The following is a 23,506-nucleotide window of genomic DNA, read 5'->3' as shown; positions in this document are numbered from 1 at the left end:
CCTGTGAGAACATTCTGCTAACTCAGACTAGCTCCCAGGCTTTGAAGTTGAAGGGTTGGGGGCTTCCTCTGACCACCCAGGTCCTAACTGTACACCTCCAGTAGCTAAAGACATCTGAGTCTTGGACTTCTCAGAATTCTTAAAGCTGCCTGGCCTGGGCTTCTGCTTTTTGCTTAATGGTCTCATTACCACCCTGTCCTTTTGTTCATTTATTTACCCAGTACTTAGGGTTGAACCTGAGGCCTCATACCTGCTGGGCAAGATTCCCCAGCCTGGTCTTGTTCTCATGCAAAGAGAAAAGGGCACCCACTCTATCTACTTTCTCTCGTGTACCCCTTGCAAGAAGTCAGGCACAGAAGTTGGTTCTGGAAGAGTCCTGGAGGCTTTGGGTTTCACTGGGCAAATTGAGTATTTGTACCAGTGTGGGTCTGGCTGATACCTCAGCATCAGCTTGGCTCTCTCCCTGGAGTTCTGTGTGTGGTTAGCATACATTGGTTTGCAGGAGGCCATTTTCAACAAGAGCACTGGGAAGGTCATCTTAAAAACATTCAGCCTCTACAAGAAGCTGCTGACTCTTCTCAGAGCAGGCCACGATCAAGGTAAGATGTGGGGACCTACAGCTTGGTGAAGATTTGGTGAGGCCTGGATGGCCTGGGTCCAAGTTCAACTGCTCAAGGAATGAAGGTCCCCCAGACATATCCTGGCTTGTAGGGATGGATCCAGGCAGACAGTTTGCATACTTCAGGACTCAGCCAGTCAGGAAAGATGGAAACTCTTTGGCAGCTCTCCTAGGTTGGGGGAGGGTGACAGGAGGACTAACAGGGAGCCATCCTAGTCTTGAGGAACCACTTGGCCTCTCTTGATTATCCTGTACCCGATTGTCAGCTTTGCTAGCTGCAGTGAGATGGTCACAGGAACCCTGCAACCCTTGAGCTTCTGGGCTTGGGAGGTAGCCTAGTTGTGAAGTAGCAGGTTGTCATAGGTCTCTTCCCTATGTATCCAGCCCAGCTATTGTGCATTACAAACATGAAAGTAAACTGTGTATGTGTGCACAGGCCCCTCAGTGGGCTTTTATCATGAAGAGTTAGGCTCCAAGGCATTCAGGTCTCTAACTTGTGTGGAGTGCTGGCAGTGTACAGCTGAAAGTGGCATAGATGAAGACCAGAGCTAGTTTGTGGGGCATGAGTTGAACTTCCCCATAGGCTGCTTGCTGGGAACTTTGGCACATCTGAGAGCCAGTCCCCACAGGCTCCAAGCCACATGGTCATCCCCATGTCACTGTGACAGTGAGATGAGATAGGCTTCCCAGTGGCTCTTGGGAAAGCAGTATCAGTCAGGCATTAGTTAAGCAATGTTTTTTCTGTGCACAGAACTAACTGGCATGGCTACCCCACTGGAGCCAGACAGGTTTTCCAGCCTTAGGTAAAGTCAGGCACAAAGGATATCATGAAGATGGCAGCTTGGCTTGTGGTCCCTGTTGTGGGACTGCTCAGGAAAGCCAGCATCTGCCTGAAACTGCACTTGTGGCAGGTCTCCTGAGTATCCTTATCCAGAAGTTATTTTGGGTCCATAGTCCTAAATGTGGGCTAGCAAATGCTTTTGTCACTAATGCTCCTCCCACTGTTCAGCAGGTATAGGGTAAGAGCATAGGGTGACTGCTTATCAGCAAACCCTTCTGTCCCCAGTGGTGGTCCTGTTGAAAGACATCCAGGATGTGAATGTGGAGGAGGAAAAGGTCCGTTACTTTGGGAAGGGCTACATGGTGGTGCTCCGGTTTGCAACAGGCTTCTCCCATCCCCTCACTCAGAGTGCAGTCATGGGCCGACGCAGGTAAGAGTGGTATAGAGCAAGACTGGAATATCTATCTCTTAGCATTTCTCGGGGCAATAGAGAAGTTAAATGTTGTAGACAGGGTATGGGCTGTGCTTAGGTTGTATGTGCTTGGGATCAGCTTTGCCATAGCTTCTGTAGGGGAGACATCATAACAGGGCTGGAGGTCTGGTCAGAGTAGGACCGAGGCCAGAGATATTGGGCCCATTTGAGACTCCTGGGAGTGTTGTAGGTGTACTGCAGGGGATGAGGCAGTGTGGGTCTTTTGTGGTGTGTTGTGGAACTGTATCCTTTGCTAAGGTAACCTGCTTTTTTCATGATGGCCTAGTGATGTGGAAGCCATTGCCAAACTCATCACTAACTTCTTGGAGCTGCACCGCCTGGAGAGTCCCTCAGAACGGTCACAAAGCAGCGACAGTGAACAGGATGGCCCTGGTGGCCAGAGCTGACAGTGTGGAATGGCTGCTGGTAAATGTCACCCACTTCTGATGCGTCTCCAACTGACTTGTCAATTATAAGGGTACAGGCAGATCTTGAGTACCTGCCTTTGGCTCCTTGGGCAGTTCTACAGACCACCTGCCTTTTGCTTGTTTACGCTTCTACACTTTGCAGAACCCCAGGCTAGACCTCTTCCACAACCCAGAAAGGTTGCATCTGTCAGGACGCAGGGGGTGGATGCTACTTCTAGGGGACGGCAAGGTCTCAGAAATTAGCACGTTCCCCAGAGTTACACTGCAGCTCTGGGTTGGGCAGCACAGCCTGGTCTGGACAAGCTCACCCAAGGGCAATCTGAAGCAAAAGATGCCAAGCTTTCTTCAGCGCAGGCCTAGTACCTGCCTTCAAGACTCCACTTCATGTGAGAGTGAGACATGCATATAGGAGGACTCACTCCTGTCCACAATGGTGTCTACTCTCTCAGACCATCCATCAAGATGGATACTCTCAGTGGTTAGGGGCTTCCCTGAAGGCAACTCTGGATGCCGGATGCCTGGCCACAGAACTCTCAGAGAAATCTGAGTGCTGCTGACTACACTGTTCCTTTTGGTCCACTTGTCTGAGATCCCAGCAGTACTGGAGCACAGCTGTCAGCAATGGAAGGCTCTCCCAACCCAACCTGGGAAGAAGCTGCTGGTGGAGAAAAGGTCACCTCTTTTGGCATCCTATAGCCTTTAAGACCTGGGAGATCCTCTACAGAAACTGAGTCAGCCTTTCAAGCCTTGAAAAGACTGAAGAAAATAGGCATGTGGAAACAAAGCCCAAAAATCCCAGTGTTGAGAAGTGAGGCGGGAAGAAGGTTCAAGGCCAGCCTGGGCCATGGCCTCTTCTAATAAAATTTGGTACCAACCACTGTAATGGTCCTTCTCTGCTCTTCTCGTCTCCTTCTGAGTGGACCCAAGTCCCTCAAAAGGACATTGTTTACTAAGTTCCCAGCTTGGCCGAAAAGCTCTGGATCTCTGGTCTACAAACAGCTCCTCAAAGCTGCATATGCATACCTCATAGGTAGAACTGGGAAATTAAAGAGTTATATAGACCAAGAAGTTAAGGCAGCCTTGAGGCCACTGTACCTAGGCTGAGCACAGTAGTTAGGCAAGAACTAGTCCTGACTTAGGGAACATGGTCTCTTGAACATGCCAAAGTGAGCTTTTAAAGTGGTTAAGTTAAGAGATTTCCCAGATGAAATGTGAATGATAGCTTGTTGGGTTTTGGCTTGTTGCCTACACACTCTTAAGGTGCTTTAGACGAGAGGAAGGGGTCTGTCTGTTAGGTGCTGTCATATCCCCTTCTGATATTGCCCAGGGCTGAGACTCATTCCTGGGTGAAGGCATTAAATTCTCTGTGGGGGTAAAAAGTTGATTGAAGTTTCTGTTGGTGGGACTTTCACTTCTGGTCTTTTTATTTCAGGAGTAATAAAGCTCTACATGCAAATTGCAAACGTGCCTTTCTGTTTTCTGCTGTGCCCAAGGTTACTGTGTATACAGTTGGAGAGCCTGTCTACACAGGTGTCCAGGGCTCAGCAGGAAGAGCATAAGCCCCACATGGCTGGGCCACTGAGTCTGAAGTCTTGGTGTTGTCCAGGCTGATATATACAGGGCCCCAGCCCCTCAGGGATTCTGACCTGTGTCCCAGCCTGGGCTGGTGGGTGGTGGCTGTTGGGCAGCCGCCTCACCCAGGTCCTGCAGCAGATCCTGCAGTCGCTGCATACTCGGGAGCACATTCTCCTCCAGCCACTCCTCTATGGTGTCGGGGTAGAAGACTGGCTGCAGGGCTGCCTCCAGCTGCTGCACAAGGTTGTTCCACCTGCTTAGAACGCTGGGGGAGACAGCAGCCATGATTCGACTTGAGTATTCCTACTAAGGTTCAAGTTTACATTGCTACACCCATATCCTCAGTCCCTGGAGCCAGTACTACTCCATGCCTCTGTTTAACATTGGGACAAAAATAAATGAATGACTGGTCACATTTCAACAATCAAAAGCACGATACTGCCCGGCAGTTTTTCTTACAACCACGAGCGGGTCATGCTATTGGTAGCATGTTACACTCAGTACAATTGTACTCTTACTAGCCTAGCTTAGAGTCTTGAACCAGGAGAGGTCTGTGCAGGCAGCCTGGGACTCCAGCCATAGGGCACTTTACCAGGTTGTACCAGGAAATGACAGGGCCAGCATGGATCCCAGGTGGCCTGATTCCAAAGATGAGCCTTGGGTTAGCCTGGGCATGTGATTGATACTGTCTTAGGCCAGGAACCACTTAGATTCTTGCCAGTATTAGGGGAAGTGTTATTAAGCAGTAGCCTATCAGTTCATCCAAGATTTACAGCTGCAGGACCTGGACATCTTGTCTTGCCTTAACACTTATAACCGGTCATCGCTACTGTGTGTTAGTAGAGGGGATAAGGTGTTCCAGGGGCTGAACACCTGGGAGGATATGATGGTGGCTACCTGAGTGCCTCCGGCTGTATGTGCTGGATCATAACTGGGTGAACAAGCTTCCGCCTGCGGTGGTAGGGGCTGAACCAGCCAGTGACATACCTGGAGCAAATCCAGACAGTGTGATTGGAGCCAGTGGTGGTTTGGAGATGGTAGGGGGAGTTGGGGGTGGTGGTGGTGGCTGGCTTAAGAATCTGGTAGAAATTTTTAGAAGTCTTTCTAGAAAAGCCTTTGTAAAGAACAATGCCAGGAGATATGTGGGAGCCGCTTACCTGTTCCTTTCCAGAAGTGTATCCACAGAGCTGCGCAGGTGCAGACTAATTTGTGTGACGAGGGCATGGATGTCACTGCCAGGGAAGGAGCCAGGTCCCTCGCTGCCAGGGAGTCACATTAAGAACAGTGGTCCCCAGAGGGAGGGGTGGGGGAATGTCAGGGATCATGGGATTACCTTACAGCATCCGTTATTTCCAGGCTTGAAACCCCAAGGAAGCGTTCCACGCTCAGCCTAACATCCTCAGCAAAGCCTCCTGAAACCATTCACAGGCAGGAGTGGTCAGAGAGGCCCTGATCTTTGGGTGCTATGGGCAAAAGGCACAGCATCTTGGGGAGCCCCAGCCAGGCCAGCTGGCTGCTTTTCATTGAACATGTGAAAGATATCTGCAGGAGCCCCTGGCCTCACAACACAGTCCATGTACAAATGTTCAGGCTCAAAAGCGGAGTATTCTAGAGCACCTGAAACAGCACCCTGAGAGCAGAACAGACACACCTCCAAGTCAGCACAAAAGGCTATCTCAGGACGCCACTGACAGAGGGTTCCTGGCTCTGCACTGAGGAGTCTGGGTCCCAGCATAATCACTCCTCAAAACCGGGAAGGGCTAAAGCCAATCCTACTAACATCCACACCCCTTCAGTGTGGTGAGGGCTGTTGGTGCTTATTATTTCCTTGTTTTTCTACACATTCTAGACACTTGACAATAAACTACCAGGGGAAAAAAAGCTAAAGTAAGACCATGTCTACATTTTTCCTCCAGGTCATGGCTGCTAACTGTTTTGGGGACCCACCTTTACATGTGGACATCCTGAGTGTTGTGAACTCCTACATAGTCTACATGGGCATGGTCGTTACACCAAGGCTGCACAGCCTACTGCTCTGAGCAGTGCCCATGTCTGTTTTCTGCAGCCAGTTGTTTCCTCAGGTCATCTGGGTGTAGAAGCACTGGAATAAAGGCTCCTGCAGCAGTGGGGGCACCCAGTTCTGGAGAGAATCTGCATCTGCACCTGAAGCATGAGTATCTTATATACATCCTCTGACTCTGTGGGGTGTCCTTTCTAACTTCCCAAGTTACCCAAGGCTCAGGCTGAGGATCTGGGTACAGGCAGTCCTGGACCAGTTGGTATTGAAGCAAGTGGGCAGACTAAAAACACGATCCTTCTTCATCCCTGTGAAGGACTACAGTCCAGACAGAACAGGGCAATGACAGGGGAAACCAGCAATTGGCTCCTTTCTTTTTCTTTTCTTTTCTTTTTTTTTTTTTCTTTTTTTTGGTTTTTTTTCAAGACAGGGTTTCTCTGTGTAGCCCTGGCTGTCCTGGAACTCACTCTGTAGACCAGGCTGGCCTTGAACTCAGAAATCCACCTGCCTCTGCCTCCCAAGTGCTGGGATTAAAGGCGTGTGCCACCAGCACCTGGTGGCTCCTTTCTTCCTGTCTGGCTAAGAGTAGGTAGGAGGGCTGGAGCTGCCGGCTGGGACATACCATGTACAAGTGACTGTAGACAGGCAGCCAGGGATGGGATTCCCACAGGGAGCAGCTCACACAGCACAGAGAAGTGGTCGTACCTATGTCCAGAAGAAGACTATTCAGCTCTTCAGCCCTCCACCATTTCAGCCTGATGAGGATGCCTGATTTGGGGTGCCCTTCCTTATGTTTTGAGGGGTTCCTAGACTAGGAACCACTGTGGGCAGACTGGTGTATTCCATTACCTGGCTCAGGATTTCCACAGTGGGTTTCATGTCATGGGGATTTTGCATTAGGTTGCTATGATGCCCCAAGAGGAGCCTGTATAGGGGAAATGGGCTCTGAGCACCTGGGTGCACTCCACAGTGTATGCTTGATGTGGAGCTTCTGTAAAGCCTTTATTAGCCCCTTTCCTCTATCAGTCCACCTCCCAGAGGCCTCTTCTGTGGCCCGTATTCCATCTATCCACCTCATGCTTTTTCTCAAGGCCCAGGTCAGAGTGGGCATCAGATCTCTTTGGTGCTGGGCAGAGAGCCTCCATCTGGCCTGGCCTCTGTTTCTTCAGCCATAAGGGGCTAAAGAGATGCTCCTCAAGTGAGGTAGATGGCGGCTGACAGAAGGGCCAGTGATTATATCGCTCCCACCAGTTTCCCTTTATCTCTGTGAGTCACTAGTCACTATCCAATGCATAGAAAGGGTTTTACTCTCTGTGAGAGTCTTGTTTTGTTTTTTTGTTTTTTGTTTTGTTTTTTTTTTTTCGAGACAGGGTTTCCTTTGTGTAGCCCTGGCTGTCCTGGAACTCACTCTGTAGACCAGGCAGGTCTTGAACTCAGAAATCCACTTGCCTCTGCCTCCCAAGTGCTGGGATTAAAGGTGTGCACCACCACCACCTGGCCATCCTATTTTTCAAAGCATATGGCATCCTAAAAGAACTGGGATTAATCTTCATGCCCTGCTACACACAAGACACACAGTAGCACTCATGGAACATGCAGACCACAGAGGCTGCATGCTTATGGCTCGACCACTGAACTGTCTCCTCAGCAGAGTTAATGAGGCAAACACAGAGGCATGGAGAACATGACAAGATAAGCTGCCATTTTGGATGGCAGGAACTGTTCTCCACGTCCTACCCCCAGCCTCTGAGAGCTTACCTCTGCCAGCCAGTCAGGATGATTCCTTGTAGAGAATCCGTTGGTGCACTGCCTGCCACCTGCAGCCACAGTTCATGGTTTCTGATGTGGTGCTCAACAGGGGGCAGAGCCTGACTAGCCCCTGTGGCCCCCTTGAAGGCACTGGCAGCCCACAACCTCTGGAAGCCACACTCCTGGTACTTTCCTATGAGGAAGACTAGGCAAGAAAGCAAGCAGATGAGCATCTTTCACAGAGAAGCCCTGGATACACAGCCTAACCAGAGCAGCTGAGAACCGCATCTATTCTAGCAGAGAGGAGACACCAATCATTCCCACAATGCCTGTGGTTTATCACTCATTGTGAATAAACATTTCAGGAAGAGCTGGAAAGAACCTGGGATGATCAGGAGCCAGCAGGGGATTCCATTCCAGGACAGGAGGCTTTGAATAGCCTTTCCATTCCATGCTGGTCAGCTAAGCTAATGTGGTACTCATATTTCCAGGCTAAAAAGTTCAGGTTACAAGGTTATGGAGGACTGGAAAACAGTCATGCAGGTATGTGTACCATGAGGAATGTATTGTGAGCAACCCATACTGACTTTTGCGGTGGACATCCAGGTCAGCTCCATAGTCCCAGAGCACAGGCTCCACCAGCTGAGGCACCCCAGATGCTGTCAACAGAGCAAGGCCGTGAGTGTGGGAAGGACCACTCATGTCATACTCCTGCTTCTCAGACATATTTGTTTTGATACAGGGGTCTCACTAGACTGGACTTGAACTCCAATCCTCTTATCTCAGCCTCTTAAGTACTGAGATTATAGTCATGTGCCATCATGCTCATCTCTAGGACACTCCTTTAATGTTAAAGTTATGTTAAACATAAACCATCTTCCCAGGTCTAGTGGTTTTTTTTTGTTTTTTGTTTTTGTTTTTTTGGTTTTTTCGAGACAGGGTTTCTCTATGTAGCCCTGGCTGTCCTGGAATTCACTCTGTAGACCAGGCTGGCTTCGAACTCAGAAATCCACCTACCTCTGCCTCCCAAGTGCTGGGATTAAAGGTATGTGCCACCACCGCCCGGCTAGTGGGTTTTAAATACAGCTTGCAGCTGTGCTAGGCTTTGGGCCACAAACATCAGAGCTACAAATGATGTTTGCAGCTGCTTGCTTTTGTGAGGAGGGATTCCTAAACTCTTCTCCAAGCTGCTTGCCTTGCAACTTTGGGGCACTGACGTACATCTCTAACTCATTAGTGTAAAACATAGACTAGTCTCACGGAATATAGGTACAGCTGGCCCTGGATCTCTGCGCTGAACCTCAGGGTTCAGTGGAGCTGGGTGATGTGTTTAAGTGCCAGTCTCCTAGGCTGGAGAAGGTACTCTTCAGTTCTCATGTCCAGGCTTTGGGCCAGTGTAAACTTTTGGCCCTGGCATCTTCAAGGCTGGCCACAGAGTACAAATAGGACTAAAGCTATCAGAAGCACTGGACATGCCAATGAACCCTCTGGGCCTGTCAGCAGCCACATCAATTTCTGTCCACACTCCTGCAAGGCCGTACAGTGATTTAAAGGGGACAGAACCTAGCACTTTCACTAGAGCATACATTAAGAGCTCACTTCCAAGGCCTCTGGAACTTGAGGTCTTGGGCAGCCACATGTAACCCCCATCCACACAGGCCCTGCCAACCTTTTAGCAGTTCCTGAGGGATGTCTCGCAGCATGTCATCCCACACCAAGGGTCTTACGCCAGGGTGCTGGGTCAGCACATGGCTGGCTACTGCCTGTATGTGGCTCAGGCACAATTTCGCATGGCTGTTCTGTTCCTGCTGTAGCCACTGTTTTGAGGTCTCCCCCTCACCCAAGTAGTAGACCTAGGAGAAAGAAATAGGATGGGATTGTATCTGGTGCCATCCTTAGGACTACAGAGCTCATACCTGAATCTTGGGGTGGCTGCAAGTCCAGAGGAGACTAGAAAGGGGCTTAGCTTCCTTGGTTTCCACAGGAAGACTGCCTTTCTTAGACTGGATTCACTTAGGGCCTCTTTTGGTTCAAAGCAGCTCTGCTCAGATCACTAAGAGGCAGGACAACCTTGTTAACTCACTGAGGAGTAGGTAGATATGTGACCCATTGTGCTATGGCTATCCCTGACATGTGATAATACTGATGAGCCTTGTCCTATACTCATAGTGGCAATGAAGAAACCAGACATGGAAGGCAACATGTAGTGTAATTCTATCTGTGAAATAAATATAAATAGACACATAGACACATACACACACACATTTTTTTTTCTGAGACAGGGCTTCACACAAGATTACAGACTGGATTATTATTCTTCCTCCTTTTTACTTTATTTACTTTATATGCACTGATATTTTGCCTGGATATATGTCTGTGTGAAGGTGTCAGATACCCAGAAACTTAAGTTATAGATAGTTGTGAGCTGCCATGTGGGTGCTGGGAACTGAACCCAGATCCTCTGGAAGAGTAGCGAGTGTTCATAACTGCTGAGCCACCACTCCAGCAGCCCTACACATACATATACATACACACACACACACACACACACACACACACACACACACACACCCTTTTTTTTTTTTAATTTTTTTTTCACACCTCTTTTTTTGAGACAGGATTTCATGGAGCCTAAGCAGGCTTATAATTCCCTATGCTGGGTTACAAGTGTGTATAATCACATCTTACTTTCAGATTTCCTTATTTTGGGATATCATGGCCCAAGATGACCTAGAACCCACCATGTAGCCCAGGCTGGTCTCAAGTTTGTGACAATTCTCTCCACAGTGCTCCAAGTACTAGGATTACAGGTGTCAGCCACCATATCCAGCTCTGATTTAAAAATGGAAACCTCAGGGTGGAATGTCTGCAAACCCAGGCAGAAGCTTTTCTCTCAGAGCCTACCCCAGCCCTGCCCACATATCTGGAATCAAGCCAGAGAAGCAGAGAAGTAGAGGCTAGCCATTGGATGGGCTTGATAAGAGGACATACCACAAATGCCCCCGAGGAACACTTCCCCCAAACAGTCCTTCAAGATCCAAGTATAACAACACTTTTTCCTGTCAACACGTCACACTGCAAGTCTTTGCTACGGCTACAACTGTCTGAAAGGGCATGCATTTGTTCATGGCTAGGGCTGACTCTGTCCCTGTAGAAGGAAGTAAAGAAGCCCGTCCCCTGGATGACAGTGTCATCTGGTGTACAGGATACCTTACCTGGGCTCTGCAGGACTGCCCTATGCTAGTCAACACTCCTCTCCAGAGATGTCATCTCCCTAAATAGGCCTATCTCCTTGGCAACCTCTGCCTTTATTCTTTAGTATTTGGACTATTTCTCTACTTAAAAGGATCCATAGGGTCTGGTATGGTGATACATGCCTATAATTCTAGTGTTTGGCAGGATGAGACAGAAGGATCAAGAGTTCAAACCAGCCTGGGTGATGTAATGAGACTGTAGCTCAAAAATTTTTAAATTAAGTTAAACCAAAACAAATCAAAAGAAAACAAATAGGGGGCTGGAGAGATTGCTCAGTGGCTAAGAGCACTAGAAGTTCTTCCAGAGGATGCAGGTTTGATTCTCAGCACTCACTAGGTGGCTCACAACCACCTGTAACTGCAGTGCCAGGTGATTCTAACACCCTCTTCTGACCCCTGTAGGTGTTGCATGTCATCCCACACAACTGTACACAGGCATACATGTAGGCAAAATACCCATACACATAAAATAAGTAAGTAAATAAATAAGTATAAAAAGAAAAGAAGAAGCCATGATGTGGCACATGATTGTGAAGAAAAGCAGCTACACACCTTAAGATCGCAGGCACTCACCTCATCACAGCCAATGTGGAGCCACCGGACATCCCTGTGTAGCTCCAGAATTTGGTCGATCATAGCTTGTACCAAGGCCAGGGACTCAGCCTCATGAGGGTTCAGGGTGTTAGGGAAGAGAGCCACTTCACGGAGATGTGCAAATGCTGCATGCTTTAGCACAAACTAAGGACAGAGACGGAAGCTGGTGCTTAAGGGGTCCAGTCCCTTGCATGTCCTGGGCGAGCACTCCAAGTTTATGCTGCTTCACTCAGTGTGCCTGAGGGCCAGCTGGGTGGCCCGCACAGATTACTGCTGACTCTTGCAGCTGAAACAAGCTTCAGAGCTTCTGATTCTGCCTGAGTTGGGCTCTAAGCCCTTGCTGGCACCTCAGCAGCCCTCCTCACTCCCTTCCCTCTTCCTTCCTCCTCCTCCTCCCTCTCCCTCTGCCCCTCACACCCTGACCCTCTCTGTGGCATTAGTACTTTAACTCAGAGTTTTGCACATGTCACGTGAGTTATTTTCCAGAGCTAGATCTCTAGCTTTTTATTTATGGGTGCTCAGCTTGTTAGGGCTAGGGGTCTGTGTACCACATGTGCCTAATGCCCACAGAGGCCAGAATGGGGGCATTTGATCCTTTAGAACCAGCTGTTTTGAGCTGCCTTGTAGGTGTTTGGTTCTCTGGAAGAACAGCCAGTGCTCTTAAGCTCTAGCCACTCCAGTCCTTTGTTTTTTTTTTTTCCTTTAAATTTTATTTTAGAGGAGTGAATAAGGCTGCATCCTACAAGCCATTAAATCAATACTGTGTTTGCCTCTCAGATGTCTGTCTTACATATGAGAAATAATTTTGGGTACTGGTAAAAAGACAGAGCAAAAAATGGAAGGTTTCCTTCCCTCCTAGTGATGCTGCCGTGACCAAGAGTTGTGCTCTCTAGCTGCTTACAGATCGGCGCTGCTGACAACAGGAGCTCAGGCAGCATTGAGCTGCTGCTGCCTACCCATCAGGCCCTGTTGCCCCGCCATGGCCCAGTCTCTGAACCTCACACTCATGCCAGTAACTGTTGCTCCTCTCACTCACCTCCATGTGTCCAAATGTCTGCACCAGGGGGACAACTTCCAGCTCACTGAGTCTGGCCAGGCGCAGGATCTCTGTAACTTCAGAGGGGCTGGGGTAATAAGAGTACACAGAGGCTTGTGTCAGCCTGGTTGGCACAGCACTTTTGCCCAGCCCAGTCCTTTCTTGCCCCTTTGCATCTTATATCAACTGGCTACAGAGTCACCCTGCACAACAAGTCTGGCAGACTGGCCCAAGGGCAAAACTTATTCCTCAGCTGCTTTTGTACAGTTCTTAACCTAAGAAAGGGTTCCTTCACTGCTCCACCTGAACCCTGTTAATGCTAAAAGACAAACAGATATTCACTGTTTAGAAATCAGCAGAGCAGGGAATGGGCAAACCTACAGCAGGTGCAGGTGCAGGTGCAATGGAGAACTGGGATACCCAGAGCCAAGCCTTCTAGTATGGTGACCATGCTCCTGCCTGAGACATCCAAGTGCTGACATTATAGGCAGTTACCACCATGCCTAACTAAAGAATCAGCAAGGACCATATCTATACTCCCCTGGCCTGCTTATGTATGCTAGGAAAGCACTCTACCACTGAGCTATATCCCCAGCTTCACTGATTCAGCATTGCATAGTTGTTTTAATCTTGAGATTTATTTATTTTTATGAGTACAGTGTAGCTGTCTTCAGACACACCAGAAGGTATCAAGTCTCATTACAGATGGTTGTGAGCCACCATGTGGTTGCTGGGAATTGAACTCAGGACCTCTGGAAGAACAGTCAGTGCTCTTAACCACAGAGCCATCTCTCCAGCCTCCATCTTGATTTCTATAAGAGGCTTAATATTTCCCCACTTGCTTGTGCATTCCCAGATTAAAATCAAACTATGAGGAGCTGGGGAGATCATTCCATGGTCGAAACGCCTGTTGCATATGCAAGAGAATTAGAGTTCGGATTCCCAGATCCCAGGGAAATGCTGGGTAGGCATGGTGGCCTAGCTCTACTTCCAGCGCTCAGAAGGCACAGATGGGGGAGACCAGAGGAAGCTGGCTTGCCAGAGTAGCCAAAATGGTGTGCTCTGGATTCAACCAAAGATGCTGCTTCAGTTAAATAAAGTGGAGAGTGATAAAGACTTAGGATGTCAACTTCAGGCTTCCCTTCCACATGTACTTACACACATGTGCACCCACACACATGTGAAAACACACACACACACACCACAAGGAAAAAAACACAATTGTAGCCATAAATGCAACCCTGTCCTAGCTGCCCCATAACTTCTTATTCTTCCTGGTAGGGTCAGAACAGGTATTTATTTTCTCTTTCAAATGTTTCCTGATTACTTTTAATGTATATATTTTATTTAAAAACATGTTCTGCATATGTGTGTGTATGCTAAGTGTATGTATGTGTACCATGCATATGCAGGAACCTGAGGCAATGAGATGAGGGCACTGGCTGTCCTGGACCTAGAGTTGCAGGTAGTTGTGAGTCACTACATGAGTACAGAGAACCAAACCCAGATCTTCTGTCAAAGCAGTAAGTACTCCATAACACTGAGAAATCTCTCAAGTCTTGACATGCTTACTCAGAGCAGGAGGACTGTAGGAGCCAGAGGGGTCAATGATACTGCAGACCATGGCCCACACAGTCAACTAACTAGGGCTCATAGGGACACTGAACCAACAATCAGAGAGCCCGTATAGGTCTGAGCTAGGTCCTCTGCATCCATGTCTTGGCTGTGGAGTTTGGTGTTCTTGTGTGACTCCTAACAGTGGGAGCAGGGCTGTCTCTAACCCTCTGCCTACTTTGGGACCTCTTTCCCCTTCTTGGCTGCCTCGTCCAGCCTTGATGTAAGGGCATGTGCCTGGGCTCACTGTAACTTACTATGCCAGGAGTGATTGGGACCCCTGAGAGGCCTGCTATCTTCTGAAGGGAAACAGAAGAGGAGTGGGTCTAGGGGAGACAGGAGGTGGGGGTAGGGCTAGGAGGAGAGAAGGGAGGGGAAACTGCAGTTGGGGTATAATATATGAGGGATAATAAATTTAAAAACTTGAGCGTTTTGCCTACATTTGTCTGTATAGACAATTTTAACATGTGAGGTCAGAAGAGAGCTGCCCTGTGAGCTACCATGTGGGAGCTAGGAATGGAACCTGGGTCCTCTGGAAGAAACTGCCAGTGTTTTTATCACCTGAGCCAGGTCTCCAACCCAATGTTTATTTTTATAAGTGTCTTAGGTTTGTTTGTTTGGATTTTGAGACAAGGTTTCTCTGTATAGCTCTACGTGTCCTGGAAACTGGTTCTGTGGACCAGGCTAGCCTCAGACTCAGAGATCCACCTGGGATTAAAGGCATTAGCCACCATGGCCATGCCAGGTTTGTTTGTTTGTTTGGTTGGTTGGTTTTTTCGAGACAGGGTTTCTCTGTATAGCCCTGGCTGTCCTGGAATTCACTCGAGACCAGGCTGGCCTCGAACTCAGAAATCTGCCTGCTTCTGCCTCACAAGTGCTGGGATTAAAGCCGTGCACCACCATTGCCCCACTCAGTTTGTTTGTTTTTCAGACAGGATTTCAATCTCCAGCCCAAGGTGGCCTTTAACTTTTAACAATCATCCTGTCTCAGCCTTCCAAATGCTGGGATCATAGGTGTGAGCCACCACACGTGGCTACCTGTTTTAATTTTGTAACCAAATTTTATATACATACACAAACACACACACACACACACACTTAGAAAAACAAAAAGGAATGTAAAATGTTAGTTTCCAATTATCCCACCCACAGTAATGTCCATGCCTTCCTTGGTGGCCCTCCCCTACCCCTCCCCCCACTTGGCACCCTCTGCTAGCTTTGATACCTGTATGCATGCTTGCCCCTCAGCAGCCTCAGGTGGCCCTCATAGGGAAACATGTCTTCATACTCAATGAGGAGGCCATTTGCACCAAGTGCATGGAACAAAGGAAAAACCTGGATAGAGACAGAGGGTGTTGGAAACAAAGCGTGTATGGCAATCTGAGTAACACACAACTCAGATGAAGCGCGTGCCATTTCCTTCCTAGGTTTTGGAGAGGGATGGGAGTTGATGTTTGGATTTCTCTCTTGCAAACTTTAAATCTAGAACATGTACTTGATGCTTGCACAGGAGTGGTGTGCCACTGAATAGTAATACACAATGCTGGTAGTTTAGCTGAGGGAGGACTTGGGCCAGCTGGGAGGTAGGCCAGAGGTGTAACACACAAGAACCTGTGTGCAGTAACATCAGGGGCACCAGGAACAACTCTGAAGAGAAGAGTTCAGCCCCTGGGAAGAAAAAGCAGGTGGCATGTGTGTGTGTGTGTGTGTGTGTGTGTGTGTGTGTGTGTGTGTGTGTGTGCAGGTGTGCAGGGGTAGGGCTCAGTCTCAGAGCTCCTTCCTCCCATTCTCACCACTTTCTTATCTCTATGTTAAGGGTAGGAACTTCCCTGTCTTCAAGGACTTTTAGGACCTGTTCATGCCTAGTATACAGGATAATTGGGGTTGATTTATTTATTGGTCTGAGATCAAGGCCAAGGATTTAAAAAAAAAAAAAAGCACAGTGTAGGCACCAATGAGGGGCCTCTATCCATATTTAATAAAACTATCAGTCTCCAAATAAGGCTCCAAATGTTTTCTGTGATGTCTAACACATTTTCTGCCAACAACAGAAACCAACACTGAGCCCCAGATATGGCACCATTCCTCGAGGTGACCAGCCAGCAACCTGATGGCAGGTTGACTACATTGCAGGAAAGTTTTGAAGCATGCTGAATCAAGGAAATCAGTTGGTGACTGAAAATTAGCTATAGATGATTCACAAAATGGATATTAAGGGAGTAAAAATCAGAGGCAGCCTGACCATAGAGAGAAGTAATCTGAATTACCCAGAGATCAGTGCAATGATGGTGGCTTCTACTCCCCCAGGGTTCTTGCCTCTGGCTTTCCCTTGAGCTCCCCGTGGCCTCCTGACACCTGTGTATACCTCCTGGGCAGCTCGTGCTGTAGGCTGGGATGTCTGAGAGGCTGAGACCAGGGAGGCTGGGACCTCAGAGACATGAATCCTCTGGCCTTCCATGGTTTAGATGCTAGCAGAGTTTCCACTGTTAAGCTGTTTAAATATACATTATAAGTTAACTTTTACTTTTCTTTTTGTCTGCAATACTTTAATCCCAGACTTTCCACTTGCAAATGCTTTGATTTATATTTCAAACTGTTTGAACTTAAAAAACCATAACCCCAGTCCCACCAGACAATTTATCAGTAACTCCCTAACACCCCCATTCTCAAATTTTCCTATTTCAAAAAGCTGTGGCTTGGGTCAGGTTTATACATTTTAAGTAGATGTTTGTTTATTTGTGTGTAAATGTTGATATATTTTCATGTGTGAAGAGGCCGGAGGTCTACCTCACAAAGTGCTGAAATTATAGGTAAGAATCATCTCCCCAGCCCCTCCAGCAGGTAAAAAAAATAAATTTTTTCAACATTTATTGTATGGGGTGGTGGTGTCTATATGAACACCAGAGAATTTGGGAAGTGGTTCCCTTTTTCCTTTGTGTAGGATCCAGGGGGCAAACTCACATCATCAGGCTGGCAGTACCTTTAACCACTGACCACCTTACTCCCCTTGAGCAGATTTTTTAAAGCAGTATCTTGTGCTAATTCTGAGGCAGGGTCTCTCTATGCAGACCTGGCTGGCCTGGAACTCACAGAGATCTGACTGCCTCTGCTTCCCAGCTATCTATTGTTCTTTTGACACAGGGTATGACAGTGCACTCCAATGTGTAACCTACTTGCCTTCTCCTGTAGCAGCCTCTTAGATCCTGTAATTCCAGGATTTGATGTAACCCTGAGATTTGAGAGGCTGACTCAGATTCTTCCCATGGTTGTGCCACTCTGAGTTACTGTAGATAGTATTTCATTAGAATTACTGGTGGCTTTCCTTTGGTTCTTCCCTACTTCCTGCCCACCACCCTTTTTAGCAGGAGGTGTATGTATTATTATGTCAAAATAGGGGCTCTCATGTAGTAAAACCTGGCCTCAAAGTCACTATATAGCTAGTCTATGTCATCAAGAAGACTTTTTCTTTGTATTACTTGTATTTCTCTAATGCAGAATTTGTTCCCATAATGTCTGCTTTGTTTCTTCAGTTTCTTTCTTTTTTTTTTTTTTTTTTTTTTTTTTTTTTTTTTTTTTTTTTTTTTTTTTTTTTTTTTTTTTTTTTTTTTGGTTTTTCAAGACAGGGTTTCTCTGTGTAGTCCTGGCTGTCCTGGAACTCACTCTGTAGACCAGGCTGGCCTCGAACTCAGAAATCTGCCTGCCTCTGCCTCTGCCTCTGCCTCTGCCTCTGCCTCTGCCTCCCAAGTGCTGGGATCAAAGGCGTGTGCCACCACCGCCTCCTGTTTCTTCAGTTTCTTTGGAACATCTTTCCCTTCACAGCCACCTCTGGCTGAGGAATGATGTGGTCCTTTTCTGTGAGGATCATCTAGATGTGCAGGAGATCATACATGGTTAATCCCTTATGGCTCTGTAAATAGGCTGTGTGTCTCACCTGGGTATGTTCAATGACTAGACAGTAACTTCTAACCCTCTAAGTTCATCACTGCTCTCTTCTTGTTGTTTGTTTTTTCTTTTTTTGAGGCAGAGTCCATATAGCTAACCTTGAACTTGTTATGTAGCTGAAGATGACCTCTAACTCCAAACCCTCCAGCTTCCACCTTCCAAATGCCAACTACAAGCATGTACCGCCAGCTCTTGTTGGGCTTTTTCGGAGGATAGGTATCTCTGTGTGTCCCTGGCTGTCCTGGATCTCACTCTGCAGACCAGGCTGGCCTCGGACTCAGAGATCCATCTACTTCTGCCCCCTGAGTGCTAGAATTAAAGCAATATGCCATGACCACCAGGCATTTGTACTGCATTTTAAGGACCTGCACCAAGATTTAGTACTCCTTTTGGGTCACTGACCCGAGGCTTGGCCCCACTACTTAGCCTGGACATACTTGTTGATACTACCGTTACACTGCCAACTCGGCCACTATAGATCAGAAATGATACAGTCTGCTTCTTCAAGATGACTTAAATGAGATGTTTTGAGGGATGTGTGTGTGTATGTGTGTGTGTGTAGGAAGAGGACACTTGTGGGACTAAAGTCTCTTCTTTTACTGTGCTGGCCCTGGGGATTAAACTTCTGTCTTTAGGCTTGGTACCAAGTACCTTTACCCAGTGAGCCACCTCACTGACCTTTTTTTTTTTAAGATTTATTTATTTTATATATGTGTGCCTATGTGAGTTTATTGCACCAACTGCAGGGAGGTACCCACATAGACTAGAGAGCCTTGGATTCCCTGGAAATGGAGTTATAGGCAGCTAGCTGTGAGTCACCTGATGTGGGTTCTGGGAACTGAATACTGGTTTTCTGCACTGAGCCATTCCTTTAGTTGCCTTTTGAAAATGTATACTCTTGATGGTTTGGGCAAATCCTTGGTTTCCAAAAGTGAATGCTCTTTTGTTTGTTTTTTGAAGATAGGGTTTCTCTGTGTAACAGCCCTGGCTGTCCTGGAACTCTTTTTTTTTTTTTTCCCCTTTTTGTAGACGAGGGTGGCTTCAAATTCAGAGATCCACCTGCCTCTGCTTCCTGAATGCTGGGATTAAAGGAGTGGACCACTATGCCTGGCTGATATGACCCTCTTGATTTGTGTGTTTTGTAGTTTTCTAGGCTAAATGGAGTCACAAATCATCTCAGACTGCTTACAGAAGAGCTCATGTGTTTTCTACCTCTTCATGTTGGATTTTACCATTTATTCCCAAATAACATGCTTTTTACGATATACTACTTACTTTTATGCTTCCGACTTAAGTCTTCATTTCTGAATTTTTCCCTCTCAGTTTATTCCTGAGTTCTGCAGGCAGCAATTGCACATCCTTTTGTCTAATCCCCCCAGTTCAGCGTCTTCTGCCTGATTCTAAACCTCTTTCCTAGCTTTCATCTTTTATCTTATCTGAGTATCTCGCTTTATTCTGTTCCCTGGTCCCGTGACATGCTTGTTTCTGTGCTATTAAGACACTATCATCTTTTTCTGCAGTGTCCTATGTTCGCTCAGAGTTTAACCACAGCCTACTTATTATTCACTGAAGTACTACAGATTGAACTTATGACTTCCAAATGTTAGGCAGGCACTCACTACACTACGAAACCTACCAGTCCTGCTCATTTTAAAGAACAGGTATTCGTGGTTGGGATGGAGACAGGCCTCTGACCAGGTCTGTCTTCTGCTGTTGCCATGGATATTAGGCACTCCAACCTGCTATGGTAACTCCTGGGGCCACCTCTAGTCTCTGTCTCCTTTCCCCTGGTTATCTAAACATTCTCTTTACTTTCCCCCAATATTTTGTCCTTATGATAGGTCTCTGGTTTCTTTGAGTCTTATGGCTCTCCAGAGCCCCCCATACTTTTTGACTCATTTTATACACTCATCCTCAAATTCAAGCCAGTTAAAAACTTCCCCCAATTCTGGACATGGGTAACATCTATTTGGGAGTATTTTCTAGTTCCTTTGGTCACAGCATCACTACAATTCCCTCTTCTCTTTGACTTACCACATCCTGCTAAGGCTGCTCACTCCTCATGGGCTTTGGGGTATTGGGATATGACTATACTTATTCTGGTTTTGGAATCTATGGCGATACCTAAAACCTAAGCCTTACTTTTTTTCATTAATTAACTAATTAATTAATTGTGTGTATATAGATGCATGTCCCAAACACATGTGGAGGTCAGAGAGCAATCTGTAGGAGCTGGTTCTTGCCCTCCATAATACAAGTCCCTAGAACTGGAACTCAGGTTATTAGGCCTGGTGGCAAGCACTTTTACTACTGAGCTATCTTACCAGCTTCCCACTATCACTGCTTTTTTTGAGACAATATATCATATAGTTCAGGTGGTTTTGAATTTGTTATGAGATTAATGCTGGCGTTGATCTCCTGAACTGCCTGACTCTATATCCCAAGTACTGGGATTACAGACGAGTTCACTGTGTTCATGTTGAAGAATGTATTGAGATTCTAGGTCTGTTGTTAGAAATGACTACAAATGAAATGACTTCAAACAATGGATTTCTTTCATAGTCCTGGAGGCCAGAAGTTCCAATTGAGGAGCTGGCAGGGTATGCTTTCTCACAAGGTCTCATGGGAGAGTCCTCCCTGCCTCTTCTAGCTTCTGGTTCATTAATTTGTGACTGTATCACAGGGTGTCCTTATTTATGTGTCTCCTCAACTTTGTTTAAAATCTCCTCTTCTACTGGAATTTGAATCCCTAACACTCATATAAAAGCCAGGGATGGTGGTGTATGCCTGTAACCCCAGCACTGGCAGGGTAAAGACAGGTAGATTCTGGGGTTTCACTGGCCATTCTGTCTATCTGAAATTCTGAGTTCCAGGTTCAGTAAGAGATCCTGTCTCCAACAAATAAATAAATAAATATGTTGTTGACCCCTGATCTTCACATAGGAGAGCATACTGTGTGCTCTCCTTCAAACCTAGACCTCCAAACACAATCAATCCAGAGAAACCCAGTATGACTTCATCTTAATTGGTCAATTCTCCAAGGACTATTTCCAGGTAAGGCTCTATGTACAGGCACTAAAGTGTTAAGACTTGAACTTATCATTTTGGTGTATGCAATTCAACCACAGCAAAGAGGTCACTGACTCCTCTGTTGTTTGTGCCACCCTGGTGCTCTATCTGGTTCTGAGGGGAACTGGGAGGATGAAAAACCCATGCTCTGTCACCGCCGGGATCCGGCAGGCCTCAAGGTTGTCTCGCCAGTGCTCACTTCCACAGAGTGAAGGAGCCCTTCCTTACCTCAGAGAGATAGGAGACCTTTGGTGGTGCCCCCTTAAGGTCCAAATGAACCAATCTCATCTTAAATGGCGTGGAGGATGACATGTTGGTGGTTTTTTTTGTAAACTCCTACAATGGGATCTCTGTCTGAGACTTCTTCCTGGTGGAGAGAACTTAAGTTACAAAGAGGAGCAGACACAGCACTCTCCTTTATTTCTACATTTAAATGCAGTATTTGTGAATTGCCCTGAAATAGGCATTTATTAACCAATTAATAACTATTTATTTCCTTGTGAGATTATTATTATTTATAGCAACAAAAAACTCTGCAAGTATAGCAGTGGCACACACCTGTGACACCCTTCCCACCCGCCCTCTCCTGAGGAAGGAGGATTAAAGTTAAAGACTTGCCTGGGCTATAAAAGAAGCTCAAGGCTAGCCTTTGTAACTTAGTAAGACCCTGTCTCCATACTAATAAGTAAAATAAGGACTAGTTAGCTTGTCTAGCATGCATGAGGCCTTAGGTTCAATTCTTAGCACTGAAAAGCAGTTAAGGTAATGGTAATTTGGAGAGATGGTGACTAGCTCCACGATACAGCACTTGCTCATTATGCCAAGAGCCCTGGGATCCACTCTGGCTACTGCAAATATTAACAACAATAATCTGAAAAGGGAATAAGCTCTACATATATCAGAGCTGACTACAGTTTCCATTACGGTTCATTTCTGGATGATACTGAAGCAGCCAGGATAGTAAAGAAACAGTTTTCCTACCTTTTGTTAAATCACAAACGATTATTAAAGAGAGTTACTGAGTTGTGCATCCAGTTGCATGATTTCACTTGCTCGTCCTATGCAAGGACTCAAAAGTCCTAGCCTTAGGAACCACACCCCCCCTACGCCCCACCTCCCGCCCTCAATCCCCAACCCCGACCCTCCACCCTCAGGTAGCTCAAAGTCCCTGATAGGATTCTCAATGCAGCTTTCGGGGTGTGGAGGAGGGGTAGGGCGGCGGCCGTAGGAGACAGGTTATCCTGGTCCAGCCCAACCGGTGGCTGTGGGCTTGACTCACCCACGTCGTCGCCGCAGCAAAGCTACGGGAGGACGCAGAACTCCGCAGGTGCCTTAAGGTTTTGCGCCAAGGGTCGAGAAGGCCCCGCCCCCGTCCCGCCCCCCACCGCCACCGCTCGGCCTGCGATTGCTCACGTCTGGCCGTGAGCCGGCCGAGGACCGAGCGTGTCGCTCCGGCGTCCCCTCACCGTTCCCGCCTTGCTTTCGCTGTCGCAGCTATTGCCCCGATTTTGGTGGCTCTCGTGTCCTAGTTGGTTCTGAGACGGCTTGGCCTGATGGCACCTCAGCGGAGGGGACCACCCAGAATTCCTGAGGGAACTAGTGCTGCAGAGCGCCGGCGCGCGAACAGGTAGCGAGATCTTTAGGAACCAGGAGGCCGCGCGCAACAGTGGGCGGAGCCTGACTGGGGTATGGGCGTGACCATTCCGAGGGCGGGGTCGGAGGGAGGTGGGGCGTGGTCTTGACTGCGGTATCTTTGGCAGGATGGGCGTGTCCATTCCAGGGGTGGGGCCTGACGGGAGGGACGTGGTCAGGACAAGGCAGGGTCTGACCCGTGTCTGGGCTGGCTCCTGGCTGGAAGTGTCAGGTGGGACCAGCCCTACAGCGACGTGAGCGGGCTTGATTTAGAGAGAGGGAGTGGAAGCAGTGTGGGCGTGATGTGTTGGGGGCGTGGTTTGGTTGGTGTATCCTGCGGCATCCTTTCTACCGAGAAATGTACACGTGGCTGCCCACCTCCAAGCTCTGCACAGAGGTTCTGCCCAGCGCTGCATTTAGTCACGTGAGCAGGTTTCTCTCGCTAGGGACCGATTCTGAGCCTGTATGACTCCCCTCTGCTGCATGTCCCACCTCCCCACATCTCAGCTGATTACCTCATCTCAGCCTTTCACACCCCACCTGTCCAAAACTGGCCTTGTGATCCTCTATCAAACCCACACCTGAATTGGTAACTCAGAAACGGAGTCTTTAGGGACAGGGACCTAACTATGACAATTCTGCATGTATTTCAAGCCCTTTCCTGAGATCTTTCCTTGACAGCAGAGCTCAGCTACTCTAGTTATACACACAGAGGTGTAGAGAC

General features: G+C 47.6%; 3 protein-coding genes across 15 annotated transcripts in view; 2 read left to right on the top strand and 1 right to left on the bottom strand.

Moving 5' to 3' along the window:
- LOC116079158 (cytochrome b-245 chaperone 1) overlaps positions 1-3,752 on the top strand; it is a 6,907-nt gene extending 3,155 nt beyond the window's left edge. For all 3 annotated transcript variants that reach the window (XM_031354960.1, XM_031354958.1, XM_031354959.1), the window contains 3 exons: positions 503-599; positions 1,686-1,830; positions 2,159-3,752. In XM_031354960.1, coding sequence (XP_031210820.1) covers positions 503-599; positions 1,686-1,830; positions 2,159-2,279 — 363 coding nt within the window. In that variant the 3' untranslated portion in view covers positions 2,280-3,752. The remainder of the gene's footprint in view (positions 1-502; positions 600-1,685; positions 1,831-2,158) is intronic.
- On the bottom strand, positions 3,703-22,833 carry Hexd (hexosaminidase D). Of its 9 annotated transcripts, none has more exons than XM_031354946.1 (13): positions 22,430-22,833; positions 21,379-21,517; positions 15,365-15,474; positions 12,526-12,613; positions 11,469-11,633; positions 9,311-9,494; positions 8,229-8,300; positions 7,651-7,846; positions 6,515-6,597; positions 5,209-5,287; positions 5,033-5,134; positions 4,773-4,862; positions 3,703-4,140 (listed from the first exon to the last, which is right to left on the bottom strand). In XM_031354946.1, exons 2-13 carry the CDS (start codon positions 21,460-21,462, stop codon positions 3,933-3,935), a joined length of 1,461 nt encoding a protein of 486 aa, XP_031210806.1. In that variant the 5' UTR covers positions 21,463-21,517; positions 22,430-22,833; the 3' UTR covers positions 3,703-3,932. The 9 variants fall into 9 exon arrangements, with proteins under 9 accessions (XP_031210806.1, XP_031210808.1, XP_031210805.1 ...); XM_031354948.1 differs by having other exon boundaries at positions 22,564-22,822; XM_031354945.1 differs by having other exon boundaries at positions 22,617-22,822.
- The window catches only part of Ogfod3 (2-oxoglutarate and iron dependent oxygenase domain containing 3), a 25,927-nt gene continuing 25,083 nt past the window's right edge, over positions 22,663-23,506 (top strand). The window contains exon 1 of one of the 3 annotated variants that reach the window (XM_031354955.1): positions 22,663-22,777. In XM_031354955.1, coding sequence (XP_031210815.1) covers positions 22,704-22,777 — 74 coding nt within the window. In that variant the 5' untranslated portion in view covers positions 22,663-22,703. Of the gene's footprint in view, positions 22,778-22,909; positions 23,207-23,506 lie in introns of those variants that run through there. The other 2 variants (XM_031354956.1, XM_031354954.1) reach the window with 2 other exon arrangements.

This window comes from Mastomys coucha, unplaced genomic scaffold, assembly GCF_008632895.1.
Source record: "Mastomys coucha isolate ucsf_1 unplaced genomic scaffold, UCSF_Mcou_1 pScaffold5, whole genome shotgun sequence".
Taxonomy (NCBI): domain Eukaryota; kingdom Metazoa; phylum Chordata; class Mammalia; order Rodentia; family Muridae; genus Mastomys; species Mastomys coucha.
This window is presented reverse-complemented; position numbering and strand designations above follow the sequence as displayed.